General features: G+C 37.4%; 1 protein-coding gene across 1 annotated transcript in view; it reads right to left on the bottom strand.

The window, feature by feature from the left end:
* Window positions 1-19325, bottom strand: part of LOC121407271 (glutathione synthetase-like) — a 28253-nt gene extending 8928 nt beyond the window's left edge. The window contains exons 1-4 of the mRNA XM_041598251.1: window positions 19243-19325; window positions 6137-6436; window positions 4406-4481; window positions 2443-2594 (exon numbers count right to left, since the gene is read on the bottom strand). Coding sequence (XP_041454185.1) covers window positions 2443-2594; window positions 4406-4481; window positions 6137-6402 — 494 coding nt within the window. The 5' untranslated portion in view covers window positions 6403-6436; window positions 19243-19325. The remainder of the gene's footprint in view (window positions 1-2442; window positions 2595-4405; window positions 4482-6136; window positions 6437-19242) is intronic.
* Window positions 19326-20804: the final 1479 nt, after the last annotated feature.

Genomic DNA, 20804 nt, shown 5'->3' with positions numbered 1-20804 from the left:
ACAACATGAGAAAAATCAATTTACATTGACTTTGTTCAGAAAATCACGTTTTAGAGCCATTTTGGTCTGACGTGCACATAACGGTGCGTAATTTTGCAACCATATACACGGGCATCATAAATTTGGTCCCAAAAGATGCGCAACACTTCAAAGTAAAAAGTCAGCGAGTGACACAGTCGAAAAATTTCGCGCAGCGGATTGGTTACGGAAAATCTCGAAGGGGGTTGATTCAACAACCACCCCCCCCCCCCCCCTCGGCGGTTTAGGGTTAAAAAATATAGTAATTTCGAATCCAAGTAATTTATTTATCTATTCATTTATATTTGATATAGATATATTATTTATCGGGGGCAAATAGAGGCGGAATGTGGTTATCTCTCTTCTACATTTGGTGCCAACATCAACTCCTATCCTCTGCTTACAAAAAGAATCCTAGTTCTCCCACTGGGGCAGTTAGTTCATTCATGATTTGATTATACTCATATCATCTGTCGCGTTGAGACATGGTGACCCATAAAAGATGATAGATTTCAACAGATGGCTACATTTCGTAATGTCTGCAGCAGGGATGTTGTTTTGCTTGGTGCCTTAATTTTGATGCTAAGCTCCATGATGCTACCTTTGTCATTTTTACAATAACCTCCTCCCCTTCAGTCTTAGGACCCATATCTTTCCAATGCATACATTTACATAAATTCATATGGAATCGATTATGGTGATAATGACACAATGCTCCTCAGTCTCCCACCATGTAAAACAAAGATCACACTAGGTGACCGTGCCTTTATCAGTGCTGCACCCAAACTCTGGAATAGTCTCCCTTCCTCAATAAGAAATGCATCCTCTGTCAACTTATTTAAAACCAAACTGAAATCCCACCTCTTTCAAGAGAGTTTTTTTCATAAAGAAGTCACTTTTCATGTTTTTGGTTATGTATTTTGTAGAAATAATTAATCTTTACTTATTTTTCTTCGATTAATTTAGCGAACTTAATTTTACTTTTAAAATTTTTGCGTATCCTGTTAATAATTGTTTTTCTGCTTATCTGTTATGTATTGTAATGCGCAGTTGAGTATATCCAAATAGAAATTGCGCAATATAAATTTACAATTATTATTATTATTATAATGAAATGGCCTTACGTGATCAATTCAAAAAGAAAAGGGAAGAAAAAAGTTTTAAAAAAACAGAGTGTCGCAATCCAGATCTGATCAAATTCCTGTAGAAATAAAACCCGTAAAGTTTTAAAGACTATACGATAACATATAATTCATTTATCGTTTATATCATTAGCTACCGTTCAATCAAATATTTTGTTTGTAATAGCTGGCCCCTTCATTTTTTAAACATTAATGGGTTTATACATGTCCTCATTATGCTTTATTCAGTTATCAAAGTCTTTCTCCTCCAATCGTCACAAATGATAATAACTGGATTATGTAGAACATTTTTTTTTACTGTTGTTGACTTGTCAATAAATATAGAAAATTCAGCATAGGGAAAAACACAAAGAAAACTTACATATTCATATAGTTGTAATAGAAAGTATCAAATAATAAGAATAAGTATATAGCCCATCATCTTTGATATATACGAAAAGTAAAGGTCGATTTGGACATTCCAACACGGGGCAGGAGGTGGGTGGACGCCATAAATACCCCCAGTGGTGTATAGTAAGAGATATTGAGGCATTCTATAGAAAATTGGGAAATATGCTTGGCATCTTCGTGCGATCATATATGATTCTCTTGTTCCGACAAGGCAGCAGGAGCGGACTTTAAAGGTATACCATGTTGAGATATGACAACATTTATCACACATCTCTGTAGTATTAGTGGTAGCAGATATTCTTTGTAGTCACCAGCGAAGGAGTGGGGTGGGGCTGAGCACCCCGTGCTGACATACTTTTTTTCCTTTGTTGTTGCCAGAATTTGAGTATTTTTACGGGATGTGCTTCTCGAGAGGGGATGAACACTTAACTGTTTTTGCTTATATTTCTTTTAACGGAACGTGCTCCCGGAAATGACGATGGCCTTTTGGGCTTCCATCACATTTCTTTTCAATCCATGCCATTTCACTTCATTTCATTTCACTCACTTACTTAAAATGTCATTCCCTGAAATTTAATTCCATTTCATTCCATTTCATTCTAATCCATTCCATGTCATTTCATTAAGTTCTATTTCCTTTCATGTCATTTCACTTCATTTCTCTCCATGACATTCCACGTGACTCCATTTCATTACATTACTTACATTCATTTCAGTTCAATTCAGTTCAGTTCCTTTCACTTCCTTTTATTTCTTTCCATTCCATTCATTTCATTCTATTCCATTCCATTACATTTTATTTCATTCCATTTCATGTCATCTCATTTCATTTCAACTTATTTCATTTCATCCCATTTCATTCCATTCAATTCTATTCAATATCCATATTTACCTATGTACATCTACTAATCTTGTACTAAGAGCTGGACACCCTGCTGCTATAGTGTTAATCTCAACCATGGATAGGTCCAGGAAAGACTCTTCATCGTCCTCCTTACAACAGTCTAGCATATAATCGGTCCGGTTGATGCATAAAGTTACTGGCTGTCATGAAAAAAAATATCAAGAGGAAATTTTACCAATCATTATGACTTTTATTATCGTTGTTAGGATTATTGTAATTTGTATCTATGTAGGATTACTTTTACATTATTATCTTTATCTTCATTATTACCGTTAGTGTCGAGGACCTTATTCATGGGAATATAATGGAAATCGATAACGGTTTGGGTTATGATTGGGGCTGAGGCACCGATCTGAGGCAGGAGACGAATGACCCCCCCCCCCCCAACAAGTGGCGTACAGATGGGGGGGGGGCTTGGGGCGCTTGCCCAAAAATGTCTAAATTCATTACGAAATTGGATTTTTGTAATAAAAATGTTCACATTTTTTTCTCGGTCGCTTCGCTCGCATCCCTCAAATTTTTTGGCTCATTGTGCAATTGCCCCAACGATAATATCAGGGTGAAAACGTCTATTTCCCCTTCCCCAAATAATTTTGACAACTTGAAAAAAAATCGTAATATGTAATTAATGTAGATATAAATATATTTTTCGAACCATGAACCATATAAAACCATTAAATGTATACCCCCCCTCCTAAACATGGATCAACACCCCTCGGTCAGGTAAGAGTTTTGAAGATCATTTTCATTGAGCACCTAGTGTTTGAAATCTTTATAAATATGGAATTAATATTTTGATAAATGGGTGTGGGAAACAGGTCATGAAATAACCATGGAGATGCATATTTTACGTCCATGGATCAACTTTTGTCCCCGTTTCGTCGCTACAAAAAAAACTGCCATAGTTGGACAATATAGCATAACTCTAATCTCCCTCATCAACACAAATTTCAACCCACTCATAACCAGAGTTTCACGCTGTCAGCAAACGTTCTGAACTATCTGTCCAGAATAAACCGATATGTCCAATGGTCCGAGTCGGATCTGTCATGGAGAATTAGCTTGGCAAGTCAACAAGGGGCGGAGGCCAAAAACAAACTGACAATTTCACATTACAGACATGGATGGTCTGTCAATTACCTGTTGACATAGCACATTTTGCAACCTATTGCTAACCGTCATTGACTGTTTTTAAAGGCACAGTTGATTCCCCGCGCGTGCCAAATGGCCGCACTATCATGACTTCGGCTCAAGAAATATAAGCTTCGGCATTGGCGGCGGAAGCCAAAAATTTTAGGAGGGGACATGCAACCCAAAAAATTTTGACAAGCAAAAAAAAAGGGTTCTCAACCCAAAAATTTTAGGGGGGACGTAGGAAAATAAATTGACAAGCAAGCAAAAAAAAAAAAAAAAAAAAAAAACAACAAATTTAGGGGGGGGGACCGTCCCCCCCTCCTCAAATTTAGGGGGGGGACACGTCCCCCCCGCTTCCGCCGCCTATGAGCTTAGGCATCTTCGGAGATTAGGCATCTTCGGAGATTAATTATCAACGGCTAAAAAGTGTGATTAATCTTAGTATTATATTAATATCGCATTAAAGAACAGAACAACACAACAATATAATAGAATCATGGGGGAAGAATTTCAGCGTCCATCGATTACCTTTGGTTCTATTCCATTCCTGTGATTCTCTTCATTTATGCTATTTTACTCTGATCTATGTCGTTACTATCTTGCAAGCACTGCCTTACGTTTATATTGCAATTAATGAATGAAATAAAGAATCTATAACCAAAGTTCCCGAAGGACAAAATATAAGGAAAGATACTTGAGTGACACATAATTATGAAGAAAGCAAAAGATACACAAAAGGAATTAAAAGAAAATAGATATGTCCACGAGTAGGATACTTCAATGTAAAAATAAAAGGAAGTTCATGAGAAATACATGCCTTGAAGCAGCCTTCCTTTTTAACTTGTAAATGCATCTCATAAAGCCGTCTTGTGAACTCGTCAACAGGAACAACACTGCCAATTACACAAACATATTTTAATAGCTTTCGTTATCCATTCACTGCCTATAAAGAGATATATGAAATAAAGGCGTATATTTTTAATATACAGCGTGACAGGGATGTGGTCGAAACCGGCCTCATGGACAAAATTTGCCGACCTTGGTGTCGGTCTTGACCCGAGTCATGCGTTCAAGGTATTTGGAATGGAAGACTGGCCGCCAAAGAATGATTAACAATCAACAATGTCATAGTAGACTTGATAAAGTTTTTTTTTATGGAAGGATTTTAAATCATGTGCAATGTAGCCACTCTATATGCAAGAAACGATTTGATATCAACTATAAATAATAATAGAAACAATGATAATTATAATAATAATGATAATATACACTTACTGTTGTAATTTAAATAAAATGCCCAATTAATGAGGAATGGTTGAAGTCAAATCGTGCATTTGACTACATACTGCATAGATATATCTGAGCATCACAAAAAAGTATAATAATCAAAATGGCTTCACACTTTAACGAAATAGTTTGCAGCAAAATATAGGGAGCTGTAGTAAATGCCATTGCAAAATTCCTTTTGAATTAAATGAATCAAAGAACTATCATAAAAGAAAAAATATTTTGCTATTAATTACTGCAATTACTGCACCCTCTCCAGGACAGCGTGTACGCTTTTTGGGAGAGTACTTCTTCAAGGTTCAAGGCAACTCGTATACAGGATTATATTTGCACTCACGCATGTAGCGCAAATCAAATTTTTACATCACAACAATGTCTCCTAATGATCCAAGTGTATTCCACATACCAGATTTTTTTAAATATATCAAATTATTTTGGGGAAACACTCTTTCAGGACACGAGATATTTGTGGTCTGGACATGTGTTTACCCCTTGAAATTTGTGATTTGTTTCGTGTAAAAAAATCTGACTCATTCTGTATATTATCGTTATTATTACTATTATTCTGATTGGAACATGATTTTTTAAACTAAATATTCATAGCTTTAGGGAGGTTTTCATGAAGAGTTTCATTCAGCGAATTTTCACTAATTAGTTCCAAGCCAATCAGATGCTAGGAGCAGCTGAGATTTCCAGTAGTGTAGAACACCTGTCAGTATATTTCCTCAAAACAATGACTCCAAATGGGATAAGCATTTGAAGTTACCATGGATTCCTAACAGATTGAAAAGGACTTTAATGAGTGAAATGACGTAAAAGGGCAATCCTGTATATATGTATTCTATTACCACGAATATTTTCTGTTCAAAGAATGTAAAACATGATATTTGCTCATCGTGGCACTGTGATATCGCAGCTTTAGAAGCTGATGAACAATCATGATAAAATGCGAGATCGACTCACCGTTAAAATCAAATTAAGATGTTCTACAAGTATACATGGTTCAAACCTGAAAAGAAAAATATATAGGCCTAAAAGGCAGGCCTGACATCACATCTCTCACTGTATCACTGTATAATCAGACCATTGTTTAAATTAATGTGATTCATTTCTTATGTTAATAGAGGTGCTGAGCATTATCACAGCACCCCCAGTAACAATAGATAATCCTCCGTGGATAGGTCCATGGGCTTTTCAATACATTTGCACTTGATAGTTCATGATTATTATTTTACGCATTCATTTTAGAATGTAGTCCTACCTTTTAAGTGCTGCATATAGGAATTCATCGTCTTTGCTGATCCCCAGCATAAGGAGATTAATATCAGTCTGTAGTTGCATTGCCTTATTGTAGAGAAGTCTCGGGAAGGTGGATGGGAGCAGCGTAATGGGTCCATGTATCGTCCGGTGTTTGGAGGGGCGGATTAGTACCCCCATCGCATATGCCCGATCCTTCATGTCCTCCGCTAACTCTTCCAGTTCATCCGTCGAGAGCGGTAGCTCAACCGCAGGGTGTAGCTCCACCATTCTTGTTGATATCTACTCCACTTGCCAAAGACTCCTAGAAGAGTTAAATAATACGATTGGATATTGGAAGGGGAGTGAGATGGTAAATAGCCTGCGTTTGAATTAATATGCCGAGAAGAAGATACCATACTCGAGAAGCGAGACGACACGTGAATGCACACAAATAACATTCAACACCGTGATGAAAGGTTACTTGAATCACTTGTATTGATTTCACGAGAGTGGAACCAAGTCAAGGTTCCATGCAGGCTGGACCCAGGTCTGGGCGCCACCCAAAACACCGTAAAGACTTTTAATCTGGACTTTCCGCATTAGGAGGAGACCCTCTACTACACACCAATTCCTTTCAGAGGATAGTTTTGTCGATAGTTGGTGGACCGGGACAGCGTCGGTAGCTCTTGACTCTGGACAACATTATAATTACAATTGTTCCTCAGCGGATATAATGCTGTCCCAGTCCACAAACTTTCGAGAAAAGCCTCTCTGCTCTCCATATTGAGTTTAATTGCATTTTCAAAGGAATCGATGTGTTGTAGAGAGTTTCACCGTAGTAAAGGCGAAAACTCCCATTTTGTTGTTGTTGTTCTTCTTTTTGTTTGTTTTATTTCCTTCTCTTCTTCTGCCCCCTTCCTCATTAAAAAAGAGATACGGATGGATCACTCCATTCAGAGCCAATATTATGATTGCTTTGTACTTTCTTAAGTGACTCACATTACTATTCTTTGCAAGTTTATCTGTTTTGTGGGTTTGTAGCATGTTTTTAAATATCTGAATACTATTTTAATTAATGACAATGTCAGTTTTCCTATTTTTCAAACACTTTGCAATAGCTGCGGTTTGAGAAAAATCGATAGGGGTGCCCTCTTCTGATTATTGCACCCCCTCCCTCCCGCCCTTAATGTCATCTTGGCAGCCTATATACCTATTTCCATTGCTCGTACACGTAAATCATTCTCCATGTGGGAGTCCCCGATAGTGATGGCATCTTAGTTATGCGTCATCGTGTGACCATTCTTCTTCAGCATCTCTGTGGATGTTTTCACACAGCTGGTAAGAACAGTACCGTCTCGTGTGTAAGTTATCGTAATTACATACAATGTACCAGGGAGTTGGGTCTATAATATACTCCCTGAATGTACCGTCTTATTAGGCGTCGCAGCACAGCCGTGTTCACACGGCTGACGTAATACGACGCCGGGGCCAATAAGAAATGAAAGTGGACATAGCCTAGATATCATCCGAATATCATCAGTATTTAACAAGCTCCACAGCACAAAAATAGATCAGTGTTGTAAATGAATAGGTTTTGTATCTCTGTTTGTAGAGATGTGCCATGATATAATTTTCCATACCAGGGTCCATGCAGCAACACAATAATTGATTGTACATTGTACAATCAATCGTTAAAATGTTCTACAATCATTGCTATGCTTTGTGTTGCGAAGGTCATCCGGTCTCCTATTTTAATTATTCGCGGTCCGCCCCAAGAGAGTAATTAGGCCCATTTTGATTCACTCGGAAACTCTGGCAGAGATACTCTGCGCTCAGTCATGCTGACTTATCACCTCCCTCGTCCAGCCCACCGCTTCTCCCGTAACCCCGCTGAATCATTTCCATATCCATCCCATGTGCTTGTACTGCATCTCAAAGGCCAAGAGGTCAATCGGCTCACAATGTTCACATCAGGATCTGATATCCGAGCAAGGTCGGATAGCATACACATCACATGACATGGATCGTTCTGTGGCGCCAACCAGGCTTTGAATGGATTCTTAGGCCCATATTCTCCCTTGTTCTGACTTAATTTCACTTGTCAAGGCAAATCATCCTGACTATCAGGGGGAAATCGCCCCTTTCGGACGATATAAAAATAGAATAATAGTGTGTACTTATGTCGAGATTAACAGCCTCTATACTATTACGCTATAAAGTCAAATAAATTAGTATCAGCCCAATGGAAATTAAGTGAAACCTTTCAACCAAATATTCACAAAAAACAGCATATGCATCTTCGCCTGAATAATAATTATGATAGCCCTTGTTCTCAACTATTTTTCGCGTAACACACGTTACGCGCCTGTCCTGTGACGGGACTAAATATGTACGCCTTTTCTTATGCACGCGTGATCAACAAACCTCGACTCGGGAGGCATATACAGATGTTCTGTCTGTTCATGCTTTAGAAGAAAAGGGGATTTACAACAAACAAAACAATGAATGAATGAATGAATGAATATATAAATAAATAATGAGGGCAATCAGCTTACCTGAAGTTGATATCACAACGTAAGTATAAAATAGCCTTTAAAAATGAGAGGTTCTCGATTTCAGATCTCCAAGATGTTTACGGTCTTATCCTCTCGAGACCATGCTGTCTCCAGATCAATAAGACTAATCTATAACACACACACACCCACAAACACACAACCTAGCTTCTTCCCGGATGTCATCAGCGCTGCCCCCTCGCCTTGGTCTGGCTGCTGGGTACACGAATGCCTGGCCGATGCCAACATGGAATGGGAACCATGCGACGGGATTGCATGCTGTTCGTTACAAAGTGACCTTAGGCGCTGTGGAAGATAGATGATGGGGGTAATATCACTCCTCCTTGTTATGTACTGGCGGCACCGAGAAGAGGTCAAAGGGGTGGGATGCCCTCCTCCTGGCTACCGATGCATTCCTCCCATCGTTACGCAACAATTAGGCCCTATTCCACGCGACATGATGATCATTTTAAGCTTGTTTTATGCGTGTGTGCCTTATTTTTCATATTATTATCCTTTAAAGAGTATGTCTCAAAATATATTGATTTGTTTTCTTTAACTGATTTATTATTTACTATTCTATTATTCTTGAACGCCCAAAGTCCCCATGAAACAAACTGGCCTCGAAATATAAAACCTGTACTAGGCTGTTCCTCGATTTGGCTATCCTTTGATGTGCCCCACAGAAATGGTACCTACTGGTAGGCTATAAAATCCATCACGATTCGTTAGCCTACATCCTCCATAATTAAAAAAAAAAACCTGAATATACATTTTGAGTACTCTTGTGAACATGGCCCCATATCGATAACTCCGTATGGAGACGTGCAGTCTTCTACTCTTCTTACGTTACTCGATCCCCTTGGCTTTCGCCGGGGGCTTTCGATACCCTTCCCCGCCTCCCCCACCTCCTCCTCATAGGCTTCCTTTCTGAATAGTCTCCAGGCACAGACCCTTGTTGTTCACATATATAATACAGAGTCTGAAGCAAGGGGACTATAGATATTAATAGATTCACTATGTACCACGGCTGACAAAACAGTCTTTGGAGTCTATACTTCACTTCAGACCTGATAATGGTTAGCCTCTTGTCGAGGCCCTAGCGGAGTGCTTCCAGAGCGAAGCGATCCGCAAAGCGAATTAGGGTATCCCTCGCTTTGCTCGGGAAGCAACCGCCAGGGCCTCGACAAGAGGTTAGATAATGGTTAAAGTGTCAAATATGAGTGTGCTTGCAGACTACTTTCTGAATGTGTTGATATCTCTTCCGCTATGTCTACTATCTCTTGTTCTCTCTCCCACTTCACCTCTTTTTACCTCCCGACTTTTTTCTAATCTCTTCTCCTTCCGCTCACGATCCCTCTAGTCTGCTGGGCAAACCCTTCACTCGAAATAAGGGTCTGAATGTGCAGCCTATACTCATGCCTTGTGTACTGAAGGCTTTCTCGCTCAAGTTTTGTATGTGCTAGTCTTTGCGTGGAGGCACACTTGTTGAACGAATTTCCAATGAGGGTCTGTGCCTGCAGACTACGATCCCTCTCCATCCATTGAGCTACTAACAGTAGCTTCACCTATATCCCCCTGCACCCATGCACACAAGCCCCAACGTAAACACACGCGCGCACTCTCCCACCTACCCCAAAACACACGAACCCACACACGCTAGATAAGAGTTTTGATAGCAGCTATATTTATATATCACGAGATAATTTATGTCTGGTTGTTAAACGTAGGAGATATTCAAAGAAGTTTGTGACATATAGAATTTCATTTCATCAACAGATGGCGAACACAAAAAAGCCTACGCGAGAATCGAGACGAGATATCCGTAATTTCTTTTTACAACAAAATTATTTAAATACTACAAAATGGCAATTTACAAATTACTTTGTCAAGCATGAACGCGCGTATCATGATTAGAGAGACATTCACAGAGATGATGATACCTGCGATCTTTGCGTTTCTCAAGTTGAGATGACGGGCAGAATATATATAAAATTGGAAGAATTTATCAACAATATTAATGCTAAACTCAAATTAAGGTAAATGGAATCTAACAAAAAAAATTAAATCATACATGGAAAGAACTTGTACATGATTACCCCTGTTACCTGATACTTCTTAGAGCTTGTATTGACAATGTCCTTACTCTTCCAGAGCACTTACGTACCGTCCTCAAACAATGAATGGAGTCATCCGCGGTGGGTCTTTATTACGACTTTGCGAAGATGCGTGGATGGACTCAGTTTTCTTCATTCTTGTATTGTGAATATTCCTATCCTACTCCGTGACTAAAACAAAATTGAGACCTTCAAAGATCTCAAAAGATCCTTGCTCACAGATACGAATACACACATATGTGACTCGCTCTTATGGCGAGCCGTTTTAACATTAAATCCTATTCTTGATATCAAGAATTAACATTGCTCAACTATACAAAACCATTTCTAAATATCAAAAATTCCATTTCTTGATATCAAGAATTATCATTGCTTGACTACACAAACCATTTCTTGATATCAAGAATTATCATTGCTTGACTACACAAACCATTTCTTGATATCAAGAATTACCATTGCTTGACTACACAAACCATTTCTTGATATCAAGAATTATCATTGCTTGACTACACAAACAATTTCTTGATATCAAGAATTATCATTGCTTGACTACACAAACAATTTCTTGATATCAAGAATTACCATTGCTTGACTACACAAACCATTTCTTGATATCAAGAATTACCATTGCTTAACTACACAAACCATTTCTTGATATCAAGAATTACCATTGCTTGACTACACAAAACCATTTCTTGATATCAAGAATTATCATTGCTTGACTACACAAACCATTTCTTGATATCAAGAATTATCATTGCTTGACTACACAAAACCATTTCTTGATATCAAGAATTATCTTTGCTTGACTACACAAACCATTTCTTGATATCAAGAATTATCATTGCTTGACTACACAAACCATTTCTTGATATCAAGAATTATCATTGCTTGACTACACAAAACCATTTCTTGATATCAAGAATTATCATTGCTTGACTACACAAAACCATTTCTTGATATCAAGAATTATCTTTGCTTGACTACACAAACCATTTCTTGATATCAAGAATTATCATTGCTTGACTACACAAACCATTTCTTGATATCAAGAATTATCATTGCTTGACTACACAAAACCATTTCTTGATATCAAGAATTATCATTGCTTGACTACACAAACCATTTCTTGATATCAAGAATTACTATTGCTTGACTACACAAAACCATTTCTTGATATCAAGAATTATCATTGCTTGACTACACAAACCATTTCTTGATATCAAGAATTATCATTGCTTGACTACACAAAACCATTTCTTGATATCAAGAATTACCATTGCTTGACTACACAAACCATTTCTTGATATCAAGAATTACCATTGCTTAACTACACAAACCATTTCTTGATATCAAGAATTACCATTGCTTGACTACACAAAACCATTTCTTGATATCAAGAATTATCATTGCTTGACTACACAAACCATTTCTTGATATCAAGAATTATCATTGCTTGACTACACAAAACCATTTCTTGATATCAAGAATTATCATTGCTTGACTACACAAACCATTTCTTGATATCAAGAATTATCATTGCTTGACTACACAAAACCATTTCTTGATATCAAGAATTACCATTGCTTGACTACACAAACCATTTCTTGATATCAAGAATTACCATTGCTTAACTACACAAACCATTTCTTGATATCAAGAATTACCATTGCTTGACTACACAAACCATTTCTTGATATCAAGAATTACCATTGCTTAACTACACAAACCATTTCTTGATATCAAGAATTACCATTGCTTGACTACACAAAACCATTTCTTGATATCAAGAATTATCATTGCTTGACTACACAAACCATTTCTTGATATCAAGAATTATCATTGCTTGACTACACAAAACCATTTCTTGATATCAAGAATTATCTTTGCTTGACTACACAAACCATTTCTTGATATCAAGAATTATCATTGCTTGACTACACAAACCATTTCTTGATATCAAGAATTATCATTGCTTGACTACACAAAACCATTTCTTGATATCAAGAATTATCATTGCTTGACTACACAAAACCATTTCTTGATATCAAGAATTATCTTTGCTTGACTACACAAACCATTTCTTGATATCAAGAATTATCATTGCTTGACTACACAAACCATTTCTTGATATCAAGAATTATCATTGCTTGACTACACAAAACCATTTCTTGATATCAAGAATTATCATTGCTTGACTACACAAACCATTTCTTGATATCAAGAATTACTATTGCTTGACTACACAAAACCATTTCTTGATATCAAGAATTATCATTGCTTGACTACACAAACCATTTCTTGATATCAAGAATTATCATTGCTTGACTACACAAAACCATTTCTTGATATCAAGAATTACCATTGCTTGACTACACAAACCATTTCTTGATATCAAGAATTACCATTGCTTAACTACACAAACCATTTCTTGATATCAAGAATTACCATTGCTTGACTACACAAAACCATTTCTTGATATCAAGAATTATCATTGCTTGACTACACAAACCATTTCTTGATATCAAGAATTATCATTGCTTGACTACACAAAACCATTTCTTGATATCAAGAATTAACATTGCTTGACTACACAAACCATTTCTTGATATCAAGAATTACCATTGCTTAACTACACAAACCATTTCTTGATATCAAGAATTATCATTGCTTGACTACACAAACAATTTCTTGATATCAAGAATTATCATTGCTTGACTACACAAACAATTTCTTGATATCAAGAATTATCATTGCTTGACTACACAAACCATTTCTTGATATCAAGAATTATCATTGCTTGACTACACAAAACCATTTCTTGATATCAAGAATTCGATTTCTTGATATCAACACTTACCATTGCTTAACTTGACAAAACAATTTATTGATATCAAGAACTGAATCCTATCAGAATTAAATATTAAAACAGCTTGCCATACGCTCTCTCCCTCTTCTCCTTCATCCATGACGTTAGTTTATCTAATCTCCCACCTAAGCCAATAATGTGGATTTGGACTATCAAAGTTAAATAGACTATATACCTGTTTACACGTGCCTTATCTGTACCATGTCTTTCCCATCTTTTCAACAGTAAACATGGTAAATGATGGATGATAACCAATGACATCTATCCCTTGTGATTCAGTCTTCACAGACAATGTTATGTAAATACTTTGAAATATGATTTTGCAATTCCCTTCAATGCTTACTACATATTCTGTTTGAGTGTTTGTAAAGATTGCGGCTAAATTTCCGACTTCTCATTTTTCGCCTTTATCGTGTGCCCCGTCAACGAGTCCACGTATAGGCCTAATATAATTTTTGATAGTTTGTTGTCATCCGTTAAAACATGTTTCTCGAATTAATCTCATCGAAACCTGAAACTTGAAAGGCATTGCAAAATAAATGAACAGTGTAATTATTCGAGCTATAGTAGACCTATTTCTTTGGAAGTGACAATAAAGTTATTCATATATATAGCTCTGTTCTAATCATGAATAGGCCTACCAAGAATTCGTCCTTGCAAGTGAGGATTGAAATAACTACATTAACTCTATATTGTTACCTGCTTATTTTGCTTATTTCTATGCTCACTTAACTTTAAACAAGTGGAGCACCTCTGGCAGTCTCACCTGCATTACATATAGCAACAGTGCTGCACTTTAAAAACTAAGATAATTTTTCACAAAAAACATTATTCATATAATAATACAATACTACGTTCATTGACCCTAAATAGCAATTGACCTTGATCATGTGACCAAAGACTTGATTACCCCTATGTCCACATGTCATAAACTATATCCATAAACATGGCCAAAGTGCATTGACCTTAAATGACATTTGACTTTGGTCATGCGACCTGAAACTCGCACGAGATGTTCAGTGATACTTAATTAATCTTACGTCCAAGTTTTATGAACTAGATACATACACTTTCAGAGTTATGATTTTTTTTAAACAAATACCCCCACATGGCCAAAGTTCTTTGACCTTAAATTACCTTTGACCTTAGTCATGTGGACTAAAACTCTCACAGGATGTTCAGTGATAATTGATTACTTTTATGTCCATGTTTTATGAACTAGAACAATACACTTGGGGAGCTATGATGGTAATTCAACAAATGCCCCCAGCATGGTAAAAGTTCATTGACCTTTAATGACCTTTGACCTTCGTCATGTGACTTGAAACTCAGACAGGATGTTCAGTAATATTTGATTACCTTTATGACCAAGTTTATTGAACTAGGTCCATATACTTTCGAAATTATGACGAAATGTCAAAAACTTAACCTTAGGTTAAGATTTTGATGTTGATTCCCCAACATGGTCCAAGTTCATTGACCCTAAGTAAATAACCTTTGACCTCGGTCATGTAACCTGAAACTCAGGCAGAATGTTCAGTAAACTTTATTAACCTTATGTCCAAGTTTCGTGAACTAGGTCCATATACTTTCTAAGTTATGCTGTTATTAAAAAAACTTAGCCTAAGGTAAGGATTTAGTGTTGACGCCGCCGCCGTGGTCGGAAAAGCTGCTTTGCAGGTGAAATGGTGAATGTCAACAATACAAAGTTAACTGTTATATAATATGAATGCATAATTATGAAAGACGATTCCTTAACTACACCTGATTAAAAAGTTATTGATCCTATTTCAAGGGAAAGTTACATTTTGTGCAGTTTAATAAAATAACAGAGAGCTCTCCTAAAAGGCAAAATCATTTAAGAAAACGAGGCCAGCACGCCGTAAATGGTGTGCCACATGGCCCCAGTTCCAAGCCCTTGGTTACAATCTTTGTGCAGAAATTTGCAAGTTGATGTGCACGTGGGTGCAAAAACACGCGCGATGTTGTGACCACTGACCTCTAGTTGTTGTGTGGACATAATTTCAAAATTAAAGTTCAAGTACACCCCAGAAAAAAAATGATTGGAATCAATACAGAAAATCAACAAAGCACCATGTTGAAAATTGTCAAAATCGAAAGTAAAGTAACAAAGTTATGACATTTAAAAGTTTTGATGATCTTTTAAAAAAGGTTATATGCAAAAGTCAGTGATAATGACTCACTATTTTGGGGGGTTATTTTAATTAAAGAATATTTCAATTTTCACAGATTTGACAATTATCTTGATTGAACCACAAAATGTTTAACATACAATGGTGTTGAAGGGTAAGTTCACCCTGATAAAAATCTTATAATAAAAATAACAGAAAAATAATAATAAATATTGCCAAAGGTTTACATAAAATGGTTTTACAGTATACCTTTAGTAAATCATTTCACGCCCGATCATAAAAAGAAAACAAAAATAAGTCACCAGGAACCATTATCAAAATAAAATTCATGCATTTTATATTACATAACATAATGGGCAGCTGCTCGTTTATGACGTCACAAATCCAAAACTTAAAATTCTAATAACTTTCTTAATCTTCAACGGATTTTCCTCAAACCTTCACCAATTTCTTCTGCTATTTGTACAACAAACTTTTCTTTAGGTTGAACTTCCCCTTTAATGCTCAATCTATTAGTATTACAATAACACCACCACTTGTTCAGATTTGGTCAGGCAAAAGTTTTCCGATAATTAGCATAGTTTGTATCAAATGAGGTCTGGGTCTCTTCTAAATATCTGCCTCTTATTTCGTCTCTACGGTTCTTCAAGGCATTTACGTCATTAAAGTTTTAAGTTAAAACTGCAATTAAGCTGGTTTTGTGACCTTGTCGAGGTTTCGTGTCATTTTCGAGAGCAAGTGTGACTACGTCTCTGACTGTGAGGCGATCGAGGAGTGGAGCTCCCATCCATCCGCCCCTCCACAGTGGAGGGGCGGATGGATGGGAGGAGCATATGGAAATAGTCTGAGAATGAAGCATATTAGGCCGGGGGCCGTTTCATAAAGCTGTTCGTAAGTTAAGAGCGACTTTAAGAACGACTGGTGATCCTTTCTTGGGGTAAGTGATATACACAAAAACCTTCATTGGCGAGGGTTTTGCTCGTAAGAAAGTGCCACCAGTCGTTCTTAAAGTCGCTCTTAACTTGCGAACAGCTTTATGAAACAAACACCCACCTGGTCAAATTGCAAACTATACAAGTGGTATTTCATGTACAGAGAGGAATGAAACATTGTTTCACATGATGAGAAAGTAAAAATATATCATATTACAAAATACCAAAGAAATATTGAGTGTGTGGTGTCATCGATCTCCTCATTTGATAAACCAGGATATGCTCACAATGAAATGAAATTAAGCTTAACTTCAAAATGTGGTAAATTTCATATTTAAAAAAAAATAATAATCTAGTTCCATTCGAGTTCAATGTATAGTTGCACTAGAGGAAAAATAAACGCATCCAGTCACTTCTGGGTCATGGGTGACCGAGGTCATAAATACGGATCATATCAGTATTGTTCGATCAGCAACATGCATCAGTGCAAAAGAGAGTTAGGGAGATAGTGGTCATTGTTTGAGTCAAAGGAAGGAAGGAAATGGTCAGTTACCTACCTGTCTGCTAATCTAATGTATTTCTAATCTAAAATATTTCAAACAATCTTTGCGTTGGTTTAATGTAACCGCAAAAATTCCTGATTTTTTTCATTACTCTGTTTTATTCATAATCACAGAGTTAATATTATGTTGTCCCTGATTCCTGTGAGAAAATTCAATTAAATTGAGAACTAAATGGAGTACAGTATGTTTCTATTCAGAAACCTACCATCTTTATTGTTAGGCTAGCATGTTCACATATTACACTATACGATATGTTAGGCAAACGGTGGAACACTCCCGTGACCTACAACCGCCGTCAATGCACACGAGCTTGATGGGCACTCACAATCAAGGTCACAAGGTCAAGCCTTAGTCTTGGGCATCAGACACATTATTCATATTCAACTGAAATTACTGAACATAATTTTGGCTGATTTGGGGGCCACGATACTGCCCCCCCCCCCCGTATTCATTTTTTTTGTAGACATGGTATGAGTGAGTGGTTTTATGCATGATCAGAGTAGGCCTACCCCCCCCCCCCGCCCATAAACCCCAAATCGAAGCAATAATTGAAAATGTTTCATTTTGTTGATGTTGTTGTTGGAAGCCCTTCCCCTTATGGGCACTGGTCTGCTGGGGCACCCCCAAGATTTTCCTCGGCCTCGAGCTCGGCGGGGGTGCTGCGTTGGAAGGATCATGTCTAAAAATTGAAAAATGTAAGCAAAATCCAATCACCTTAAGTTTTTAGTGAAACCTTCTTTTTTTCGTTTTCTTTTCAAATTTACATCAGCACAACAACTATAAAATAATAATAAAAGAAATTGTTCCCAGGGCCCTGGTCAGATCGTACAGTCCCATAGTGCTCTGAACCCGGGGCTCTGAGGTCAAAAGCTTCCACTGTCCACGTTCACTCAGCCGAAAACTGCTAATTGTGTACCGGCTTGTGTACAATACAATATATTACAATTGACACGAAACATACAAGGATATATATACATATACTTAGATGTAGGTCCTACTGGTTTTTCCAATTTACCCAGACAGACCCTAGTAGTACGTACCACACTAGACCCTAGCTCGCACAACCTGTATAACATGTATAACGGTCCATGGCCTAATGGTCAGCTGGCCGGCTAATGGGCCCGGAGTGGGTATGTGCCGCGGAGGGGACCCCCATTTTCACACTCAAATTTCCGTTCCAAGGCATAGCATTTTTGCCTTGTTGAGAACAAGAACAAAGAAAGCCGCTCCAAGGCATAGCATTTTCTTCTTATCGAGAAAAGAGAAGAGAGAAATCCGCTCCAGAGCAGCGCATACTTTTCGTTACGCCGCTCCGATCGCATTGAATGAGCTGCAATTTTGGTGAAAAGCGGCCGCAGAGCTCCCCGGCGGAGGCCGCGCTAGCTGCATCATGCACGCATGACCGTTTCGTAGGGATGCATACGCGCTCACACGCTGGCGATCCGTTCCAAGGACCCCCGTTTTCACAAACATTTGTCGTTCCGATGCCCGTTCCGAGGACCCTCCTTTTTACAATAAGCCCGCTCCAAGGCCCCCGTTTTTTGTCTCGCCCGCGGCACACCCCCACCACTTTTTTGGTCGAGTGCCCCCCCCCCCGGGCTAATGGGTTCATAATCATGCATGTATGCCTGTTGATGCAAACAGGGTTATGGAGATGATTTCTGCGAAGCGTTTCATTGGTTTTTGGAAGGTTGCATGGGCCACTGGTTTAACTTTAAGTACGGTACGGGCTACTACTAGAAACACCTGGATTGTTTCATGATTAATTATCAGCTAAATGCCCGGGCTAAATGACAGCATTATAATACAAGGGGACGTTGCGTTGCGTGCATGCAAGCGTATAACATGCTTAATGACGTTGAGAAATCGGACAATTTATATATAATATTGTGAAATTTCTCAATAATTCCCTGGTACATGCGGGGGTACACATAGCACTAACCTCTTTCTGTCCAAAGAGAGGTGATATCCCGGGGGTGATATCTCCTTGATCTCTCTTGCCGCATGTACGTAGTGTTTAGCTGTTGAGAGCTTGCACAGGACAACTTTCCAGGATTCAAGAGATGGGGTCGATATAGGTGGCAGCTTGGTCCAGTTCGATCACGAATGACTTCTTATCCTGAAACCCTGATGACCATATGTGCGTAGGCCCTTCAACCCATTCATGTTTGCTACGTGTGGACACCCACGTGTGATCATCGTCGTCCGCGTGCGCGGGATCAAAGTCTGGGAGCGTATACCGTGTCTAGGGTAGCGACTAGACTCCGAACCCTAATTGGACTTCGTATAGTCTTCTCCTTCAGACTGTACAAAATGCACCATGCGCAAACCATCGGTTTACGCATGCATTAACACGTTATCATGGTGTTATAGACACAAATGGTTAATTCAATTCAATTCCATTTATTTTCTCTTTCAATCTTTTTACAGTTACAATGATAATTCAATAAACATATATTTACAAAATATTACATTTAAATCATTTCTATAATACAATAATACTATGAAATCGAAAGAGGAGACCAACTAAAAAGCAGAGCTTGTAGGGTGAAGGTCCCCCTTTCATAAATACATTTTATGAATTAAAGATAAGATAAAATAAAAAAATAAACAAAATGAAGAGTAAATAAATGATAATAATAATAAATGATCCAGTATACACTGTATACAGACATCTTAAATAAACACATTTACATATCAAGTTCTGAATTACATTACATTAATTCAGATTAAATCTGTGATCATTTTTTTACCAACCTGAATCTTTTGAAATCATTAAAATATTAATAGGCATATTATAGATTACCCTGTAATGACTGAATAACCGTGGAATAACCGACCTGCGATGGGATACTGACTCGACTCCTTAAAGGGGAATCAAACTCAACTAAAAAGTTGTTTTTAGAGAAAGAAGAAAAATCAGACAAGTACTTATTGAAAGTTTGAACAATATTTCGGGACAAACAATAAAAAGTTAACAATATTTAAAAGTTGTAAAATCTTTAATTCTTTTGAATTTGGTCACTCTGCTTTTCTTATTTAGCCCTTTTCAACCAACATTTTAATTAAAATATAATTATTCATTGCATATCACGATGAAGTCAATATTTGACACTAATAAGCAAAGTTAATGAACATCAGTGTGTAAAGAGCCAAACAATATTTTTAGGACTGAGGATAGATATAGTGTGACGCGTGGAATAAAAATGTGAGAACGAGTGAAGCGAGAGAGCAAAAATGTCGTCATTTTTATTACAAAAATCAATTTTTGTGATAGAATTTGACACAATATTCATGAAATTGTTTCATATTACACCCTTCTCTCTTTCCATTTCTTTTTTTTTCTTGGTCGTGAATTTTTATGGGGGAGGGGCAAGAGCCCCCCCATCTCTACATCACCGATGAACATGAAGTATTGGTACCAACATTATATTTGATTTTGTTTAAGAAAATAAAAAAGAATTAAACATCGATTCCATCACTTCAATACAGTATACGAAAATA

The sequence above is a fragment of the Lytechinus variegatus genome, chromosome 2 (genome assembly GCF_018143015.1).
Source record: "Lytechinus variegatus isolate NC3 chromosome 2, Lvar_3.0, whole genome shotgun sequence".
NCBI classification, from domain to species: Eukaryota; Metazoa; Echinodermata; class Echinoidea; order Temnopleuroida; family Toxopneustidae; genus Lytechinus; species Lytechinus variegatus.
This window is presented reverse-complemented; position numbering and strand designations above follow the sequence as displayed.